The sequence below is a fragment of the Trachurus japonicus genome, unplaced genomic scaffold (assembly GCF_045865225.1).
Source record: "Trachurus japonicus isolate A0001 unplaced genomic scaffold, Traja_1.0 AP030165.1".
Taxonomy (NCBI): Eukaryota; Metazoa; Chordata; class Actinopteri; order Carangiformes; family Carangidae; genus Trachurus; species Trachurus japonicus.
Window position 1 is genome coordinate 63,679 of NW_028220298.1, and position 9,339 is coordinate 73,017.

At 44.7% G+C, this 9,339-nt stretch overlaps 1 protein-coding gene across 1 annotated transcript; it reads left to right on the forward strand.

Annotated features, from left to right (window-relative positions):
- The first annotated feature begins 342 nt into the window (after positions 1-342).
- On the forward strand, positions 343-4,215 carry LOC146960624 (GTPase IMAP family member 7-like). Its single transcript, XM_085772221.1, has 4 exons — positions 343-364; positions 813-854; positions 945-1,055; positions 3,355-4,215. The coding sequence occupies exons 1-4, from the start codon at positions 343-345 to the stop codon at positions 4,116-4,118; spliced, it is 939 nt and encodes a 312-aa protein (XP_085628347.1). The 3' UTR covers positions 4,119-4,215.
- Positions 4,216-9,339: the final 5,124 nt, after the last annotated feature.

Here is a 9,339-nt window from a genome sequence, read left to right on the forward strand (position 1 = left end):
CAACCCCCACCGGACTCACCTGACCAGGTAGAGCAGCTTATAACCATCGAACCGTCTCCCTCGGGTTGAGCCAAAGTTGTGTTCTTGTTACTTTCAGGTATGTTCAGGGAAGGGAGGGGTTAGACAGGTAGCTGTGGCTCCTTCACAATAAGAGCACAAGAGAAAAAATCGACTTGAACATACTGCCCACAAGCAGCTCTTGGAGAAAGTTGATTTTATTATGAAGGGCAGGTCGAATACAGCTCTCTAAAGGTGTGTGGTTCGTTTCAGTGAAGCAGTTTGGTGAAGTCAGAACGGAACGGAGGTGAACTGGATGAAGTGAGAGAGTCTGTGATTTCGGTGATGGTGGAGCCTCCGACACCCGGTGAGTGTGATGAACAGATTCATAGAGGAGTGCGACTGAGACTTAGCTTCACCTTTATTTGATAGATAGATAGATAGATAGATAGATAGATAGATAGATAGATAGATAGATAGATAGATAGATAGATAGATAGATAGATAGATAGATAGATAGATAGATTGATTTACTTTATTAAATCCTCAGGAAATCTATGATGACTCTCTGAGCCTCACACACTTTATACTGTGGCCTCACTTAGACACACTTTTTATATTCTACTTCCTCTTTCACCTCTCACAACACGGTGTTCACCTGTTACGTTGTTTACCTGATGACAGACTAAAGTGATGCTGATATGGTCTTTGTCACTAGAACACGTAGTTAACAAACTATAAATTTGTGTTAACACGCGGAGCCTCTTCAACTCGTGGCCAAAGGTGTAATCGTTTACCTGTCTGTGTCTAAACAGGTGAGAGACAGAGGGCAGGGAGCATGGAAGAGCCTTTCAACAGTAAGAATCAATTCAAAGCTGGGGAAGTGGTTGTTGGTGGGGTGGGGGGGTTCTGGCTCCAGAGTCTGACTGGACCTCCGTCTGTTCCAGTTTCAGGACTCCGACTGGTTCTTGTTGGGAAGACTGGAGAGGGGAAGAGTTCCTGTGGAAACACCATACTGGGACGAGATGTCTTCAAAGCAGCTGTTGGTCACTCTTCAGGTAACACACACACACTTACTATACTTTACACAACACATTGCTGTATATCATATACTATACATAAAGATGTGTTGACTGATGTGGCTGTCCATATCAAAGGGTGCAGCCTACAAACACAAATAAAAGCCATATGTAGCCATGACAAGCCTAAATTGTCACTTGGCACTAAAGCCTGTACTACTGCATTGCAGATGTTTCCTTCCTGATAAACAACATTGTTCATTATCGGTTGACAGACAGACCCAACAGGAACACCTAAGGCATTTAGAGCAGATACACAATGTCCTCACACTGAGTTCACCTGTACACAGGTATCCTGCTTTCATACCTGAGCCTGGCTCAGTGTTTACACAGAGCAGGAAATGTATTGATTGTTGATTACACAATCAGAACAAGCTTAAAAGAATAGTTCACCAAAAAAATTAAATTCAGTCATTAGTGACTCACCCTCATGCTGATGAATACTCCGGAGTAGTTTTTTATTCCTCAAAGTGCATCTGGAGACCCGAGAGGCCGGTTCATAGTCCAACGAAAACTTTAAATGAGAGTAATAGGGCCTGACACAAAACTACACAAAAAACGTTTAACTCATTGAGTGCCATTGACGTCTATGGACGTCAATCAAAATCCAACGCTTGAGTGCCAATGACGTCCATAGACGTCAAATGCACTTTTCTGTGGCTGGTAAATGGGGACGCTCTCGCGCACACTGAGTAATTTTGGGGCTTCTGGGATGTGTAGAACGAAGAAGACTGTAGATCAGAGCAAGAAGTGAAGAGGAAGGAGAAGACGAGTGCGATCGGTACAGAGATAACAAAGTTGGGAAAAGTTTCTATTTCTAGAGAAAAACGACGGGCAGAGCCTGGAACAAGTGTAACGTGGAGCTGGAGGAAAGCTTAGCCACGGATGCTATTAGCATAGCTCCAGCATGAAGTGATCGGAGAGGCAGGAAAGGTAAACTCATCTAGATGATCAGCACCAGAAAGCGGATCGCGGAGTCAGTTTCACCAGTTGCTGTCTAACCGACGTCGTGACGACGAACCGAGAGATCAGCGCGGTGCGTCGCTGCCGCGGCCGCGTCCAGCAGAGAGGCTGAAGACGCCACGACGTCTCCCTCCCTGCTTCAGAGACGAGGGGAAGCAGCAGGAGGAGAGGGGAGGGGAGGGGAGGGGGAGGAGGGGGGCGTAGGAGAGGCAGCAACTGCTCGTACTTGTTGTATTTTTGTTGTTGTTGTTGTTGTTGTTTTGTTTTTTGTTTAGTCTTTTTTTTGGGGGGGGGGAACATGTGAAATGAAATTTTCAGATGTCTTACATGTTTTTGAAACCAAAATTAAAACGGATAAATCACTATTTTTCTTGAGAGACTCTCTTTAACAAAAATGCATTTTTCTCAGCTTTCTAGAAAAAAAGTGGTCTTTTTGGTGCAACCAGGCTCTATTCAACTTAAGATAAATCAAGAATGGAACAAGGTACAAACAAATGGTTTTTTGCCTAGTTATATAGAGAGTCTCCTCTTTCCTTTGAGCTGTTTGGTGTTTTCAGAGTTATAGTACAAAATACTCTCTGGGTCTTGACATATTACTCAAAATGCCCCAAAACGCTGGCACCTGGCACTGACCATTTTATAAAAGGTCTGGCACTCAATGAGTTAATATTCCTCCACACTGCTCGTCCACTGCAATCCAAGTGTCCTGAAGAGAGATAGTCCAGAGTTTACTCGAAACGTAATTTAAGACATTTTTACAGCCTAAAGTCTTTAACTGATTTTGGCTGCTGTCGCGTTCATGTGATGTACGTGTGCATCATGCCTGACACAAACAGGTCCATAAAACTACACAAAAACCATTTAATATTCCTTCACACCGCTCGTTCACGGCAATCCAAGTGTCCTGAAGGGATATAGTCCAGAGTTAACTCAAAACTACGTCATCTAGGCAAGTCCGGTCACGTCCGCGTGCATCGCATGAACGCGAGAGTGCGCCCCAGGCAAATTAAGGTTTCATGGTGTTCTGACTTCTCCACATTTGGACCAGCAGATACCTGGTCAGTGTTGCCTCTAGATCAGCTGGACCTGGTTGTAGATTCTTGCAGACGTTTCACCTTTATCAAAGAGGCTTTTCCTGTTGTAAGAACTGGAGAACTGGTCTTCAAGAATCTACAACCAGGTCCAGTTGATGAAACTTCAGCTTTCTCAGAGAACTAAGACCTGGATGACTGAGGACCTTCACAGACCATGTGGAGTTTCTGCTGATCACAGATCAGTCAACACACAAACCTGGACATGTTTTTTCTCTCCTCAGTGACCCGTGAATGCACCAAACAGAGCGGGGAGGTGTGGGGCAGACAGGTGACCATCGTCGACACCCCCGGCATCTTCGACACCTTGTTAAATGAAGACACAGTGAATAGTGAAATCTCCAAGTGCATCAACATGTCGGCCCCGGGGCCCCACGCCATTCTGCTGGGTGTCAAGGCAGGTCGCTTTACAGAAGAAGACCGAGAAGCTGTTCAGAAGGTTCAGGACGTATTTGGGGAAAAGGCCTGGAAACACATCATTGTCCTCTTCACTCATGGAGACGAAGTCGAGGACTTTGATGAGATGCTGAAGGACCCTCCACCTGATCTGAAGGAGATCCTGGAGAAGGTCGACAACAGGTACCACCTCTTCAACAACCACAAAGCCAGTGATCGAAGGCAGGTCCTGAATCTGCTCAAGAAGGTGGAGAAGATGGTGGATGCCAACAAAGGAAAGTTTTACTCCAACCCCACCTACTTGGAGGTGGTGGAGATGCTGGATCAGAGGGAGAAGGAGCTCAGAGAATTCTACCAGAAGAAACTGGACGAGGAGGTGAAAGCTGTGAAGTTAGAGTACGAGAAGAAGCTGGAGGAGGCTCAGGAGGAACGACAGAAGGTGGAGGAAGAACTGCAGTGTGAGCTGAAGGAGGTGAGGAGGTACTACCAGGCCTTGGAGGGCGGAGTCAGACGTGTGGTGGAGAAGATTGCAGACACTGACCCCTTCGATAAGATCCTGCACGAGTTCCATGAGAAGCTGAAGCTGAACTGATCCATGGACACTGCAGCAGTATGAGCAGCACACAGCCTCTAACAGTGAGGCTCAAATGATACTGTAATAGTTGTTACATGCATCCCTACAGCACACACACACAAAGCTGCAGAAAATAATGTTTAAAAATGTTTCTTAAAAAGCTTTAAAAATCTGGGTGGCTGTGGCTCACTGTCATACTTAGTGTCATCATCTCACCCGGTTCATTGTGAACGGTTGTTATGAACTTGTTACTGTTGTTTCCTTTTAATTTGAAAGTAGTGTGACACTTTGAATTTCTGTAACCTGTTCATTTTCATAAAATAAAACCGATTAAAATGTTAAAACGTGACTCACACCTGTGCAGTTAATGATATAAATATCAATGTCATATTGATGCATCCAACGCCACCATGTACCTCAGACTGACCCCAGGACACAAGGGTCGATCTCACCAAGTTCACTTCAGCTTTTCAGAGAAATGGAGCAGCACTTGTGATGGCGGCGGGGATTCCCCTGAGGGCAAGTGTGCAAGGGCAACTCAATCTGCTTTTGGAATGAAGCCTGGGTGTTTATGTGGATAGTGAAGTATCCCAGACTGCACTTTTCCCTAAATATCAACAGATGTTTACTGAGGTTTTGATGTTTTTACCACTGAGTCTCAAACATGTCATCAGTTAACCATCTCTACCACTTCAGTTACAGTGAGTTTAGTGCTTAACGCGCTCCTTTCCAAAGTTTTAGTCAAGTGTACCGGCAATTTAGACCATTTTTGACGATTTTTGTAGAGCCATAGTGTATGCTATATTACTGCCACCAACACATACTGTGCCTCATTTGAAAGGTGAAACTTTATGCTTCAAATGGCCACAAACCGTTTGTTTCTACGTGCCTCTGTTCCTGAGAAAAGTCAAGCTAAACATGGCTGGGTTTCACCAAAATCCCTGCTTTTTTTCTAGAAAAGGAGATAGAGCGTCTTTTATGAAAGGTGCTCTGTTTGTGCCTGTCGCTCTTCTGACACTCGCATTTCTGGATCAAAGGGCTCGTGTAAGATAAATATATACAACAATTGTTGTTCTATTCACAAATCCACCATCGGGGGGGGGGGGGCGCCACTGAACAACAATAACACAGACGCACCGTGCCGTGTCACAGCCTCTCGCCGCGGAATGTGACGGTCTCTCGGCCACAGCGGCTCGCGAACACCGGTCCCGCCGGTGGTCGTGGTCCTTCTGTGGTATGGGTCGGTGGTGCTGGTCTGCTTTGAGACCATCACATTTTACCGCAGGAGGACCTTGGGGAGGACACGGTGTTGCTCGAGATGAAGACCGGGCGGGATTGTTGGCTGAGAGCTTCCTGTTTTCGGCTCCGAGCTGCTGGAGCCTTGCCAGTGACAGCAATGCTGCTGCGCTGCATCCACATGCAGAGCTCCGTTGGCAAAAGCCGAGTTATGATAAAAACTTCCAGATCATGAGCTGTCATGAGTTTTTGATCGTCATCTATTTCAGTTCTGCTCATCGTAGAGTCCCCAAATTTACACATAAGGTGTGTTAAAGTGTCTAGTTTCATAATTTAAAAAAAAGCAAAAAACGAGAAATCTCGTTTTTGGCATTCAATGCATGGGAACGAAAAACGAGAAATTACGTGGTTGGCACTCAATGAGTTAATTTGTGCCGATTTGTGAATGAAAACTTCGAAGTCCCATCGCTGTTTGGGTGTGATATGTGCATCAGTGCCTGTTCAGTTGGTTCAGGGGCTCATGTGTCACCATGGACAGAGGTGGTGTTGTGCGTAGTGTGTGTGTGCGCATGTGTGTGTATACAGGTGCTACTCGATTGATTGACCTCCTCATGGACAAATTACCCGCTAAGTAAGTTACAGTCGGGTCTGGAGGTCAAAGGTTGCCTGACTTGCGCAGCAGCTCCCAGACCTGCTCCTGTCCTCTGTCTTCATTGTTGAACAGATGATACCGGTCTGAGAACCTCCTGACCACACCAGGCAGTGAAGTGTCTCCTGCCTCAGACAGGAAGTCCTGCAGAGACACGTCCTTCAAGGAGTCTCCACCTGTGTAGAGCAGGTAACAGGTTTTAAACCGTCGAGGTCCGAGGACTTTGATGGCAGCCTCCACGGCCTCCTGGTCCGTGGTGGAGAACGATCCCATCCGGACCACCACCAGGAACAGACAGGCACTGGAGAACCTCAGCTGATTCTGACACCAAGTTCTGATCTGCTGCTCTGATCCACCACTGAGATCTGATGTGGCTGCCCATATCAAAGGGTGCAGGCTACGAACACAAATAAATGCTCATATGTAGCCATGACAAACCCAAACTGCCACTTGGCACTAAAGCCTGTGCACTACTGCGTTCCAGACCTTTCCTTCCCGATAAACAACATTGTTCGTTAACGGTTGCCAGACAGACCCAACAGGAACATCTGAGGCATTTAGAGCAGGTACACAATTTCCTCATACAAGTTCACCTGTACACAGGTATCCTGCTTTCATACCTGAGCCTGGCTCAGGATCAGGTGTTTACACAGAGCAGGAAATGTATTGATTTATTTGGTAATTACACAATCAGAACAAGCTTAAAAGAATAGTTCACCAAAAAAATTAAATTCAGTCATTATTGACTCACCCTCATGCTGAAGAATACTCCGGAGTAGTTTTTTATTCCTCAAAGTGCATCTGGAGACCCGGGAGGCCGGTTCGTAGTCCATAAACTATAAACTGTTTTCTATAAACTATAGACTGTTTTCTTGTATGTAACAACATCTATTGCACGTCTGTCCGTCCTGGGTGAGGGATCCCTCCTCTGTTGCTCACCCTCAGGTTTCTCCAATTTTTCCCTGTTAAAAGGGTTTTCCATGGAGTTTTTCCTCAGTCGATGTGAGGGTCTAAGGGCAGAGGATGTTGTTACGATGCCATGTAAAGCCCTTTGAGACAAACTGTTTGTAAAAACGGGCTATACAAATTGCCTTGCCTTGCCTTGCCTTGCCAACGAAAACTTTATATGAGAGTAATAGGGTCCAACATAACGGAATAAAGCTGGGACCCAGCTGCGATTCCTAAAAAAAATAACATTATAATTTGCTGCATGAAGTAGGGGTGTCACGATCGATTCGATTTGATTTTCGATTTTAGGGTCACGATTCGATTCGATTCTCAATTTTTTTTTCTTTTTCTTACAGCACAGACGCCTATGCTATTTTCAGACTAGTCTAGTCTACGATCATTGGTTTTATTCATCAAATGTTGTACAGTAAATCTTATTTCAAAAGATGGGATACATATAAGTGATGCACTTTCCATAATGTATCACATTAGGCACTAATGGTCACATTTAAATAATTTCTTTACAATATAAAGGTAACCCCCCCCAAAAATCATGATCCAGGGGCCAAAATTGCCCCCAAGGTTTTGAAACAAATATATTTATATTAGTGCTGGGCATAGATTAATTTTTTTAATCTAGATTAATCTCACTGCAATCTTGGAGTTAATCTAGATTAATCTAGATTAAAATGGCTCATTTGAATTCTGATGAAGGCATTCAAGTGATGCACGATATGAAAAATTTCTACCAATAACCCATAATTTCCTGGTTCTCATTGCCGATACCGATAAATTCATATTTGTATATATAACATAATAGGCTCTAACCCAGGGGTTTTCAAAGTGTGAGAGAGTGAGCCCCCCTTATTGAAAAATAAACAGCTGTGTGCGCCCCCCCCCCCCCCCTCCAAAAAAAAAAGAGAAGAGAATTAAACATAGCCTATTTATTATCAATTACTATGACCAAAACAATATTTGATTCATTAAACATAAATTGGTCTTTCCTGTAGGATTTGTTTGATTTAAAAGCTTGTTTCTCAGCATATATTAATTATCATGACAACATAGCACTGACGAATAAACCTAAACATTGATACAGAACTCTGTCACACACTCATCACACAAGCAGCTTCATGATCTCCCTGTGTGATCATCTGGGAAGCAGACAGTCTGAGGTTGAAGTTTATGTCAATGCACAGGTGACACTGTGACAGGTCTCTGTACGTCTTGACCACATGTCAGCTGTTCATCTGGGAAGCAGATAAACTGTAGACTTGCCGTCGGCATCTTTTTTTTTTTTTTTTTATAGGAGCGGTATATTGCGGCTTTATGCGGGAGGACACGCAGTGCTACAGCTGATCCAATGTATTTATCTGAGCTTGGTCACCGCGAGAGGCACCGGGTCGCTTTGAGCTGCGTTCATATGAAGTTATAGGCTACCTGACACTGTGCAGCACCTGACGCTCTTCTTTTTCCAACATGCGCGGATGTAACGACTCCTACTATGTAGGCTACTGTACATGTGTGATTCGCTCCAAGCGACAGTGGTAAAGCAGCTGTTTTAATTCCCGCTGTGGAGCTGTTAATATGTCACTTTATTACGTTTTAATATTTTTTCAGAGGGAATCTAACCGTGTAGATCCCCACTTTGTGGTTAGTTTATCCAAATAACGCCTGTTTGCTCCGACGTTGTGAGAGCAGCCGACCGGGAGCAGCAGCAGCAGCAGCTCGTCACAGACGCAGCTGCCTCCGGTGACACCGGTCAGCTGACGTGGCGGTCAGCCTGCGTCGCCGTCGGCATCCCTCGGGGAGAAAACGAGCAGAGTAACTTACCCGCAGGTTTTTAGAGGTTTTCCGCCGGTGGTTTAATTCTTTTTAAATATATAAATGTTGGTCTCATTGATGAAACCTAACAACTGTGGAAGCCGCAGTTTGAATGAAAGGTGAAACTTACTGGACAGAAGAGCAGCGCAGCCTCTGGTCTCTGTACAGAAATCACCACGTTACGTCAATAAATTAATGTTTTACAATGAACCGAGCGGTCTACCTGTCATTTAATTGAAATAAAAAATACAGCAGAGGGAAATTCGGTGTGACTCTTGTTTTTTTCGTGCACGTCCACGGTGCACAGCTCCACGACCTGCTTTGTACAAGGTGCATGTTGACCCAGCCCCCAGACAACTTTGAGAATAGATTAACGGCTATAATTTTCTTATCGCGCGATAAGAGTCTCACGTTAACGCAGCACGTTAACGCCGTTAACGGCCCAGCACTAATTTATATCTTTACATTATCATAATTTAATTTTCATTAATTTACCGTCGTGTCTCATTATTCTCCTGATGTCGGCTTAATGTAAGCGAGATTGCGCTGATACGGAGAGTCATGTGACAGACAGCGGGGCAG

Excerpts from the sequence above, each read along its gene's own strand:
- LOC146960624 (XM_085772221.1), top strand. The coding sequence starts at position 343 with ATGGTGGAGCCTCCGACACCCG. Across the intron at positions 855-944 it reads CATGGAAGAGCCTTTCAACA|TTTCAGGACTCCGACTGGTT; the intron begins GTAAGAATCAAT and ends CGTCTGTTCCAG. Across the intron at positions 1,056-3,354 it reads AGCTGTTGGTCACTCTTCAG|TGACCCGTGAATGCACCAAA; the intron begins GTAACACACACA and ends TTCTCTCCTCAG.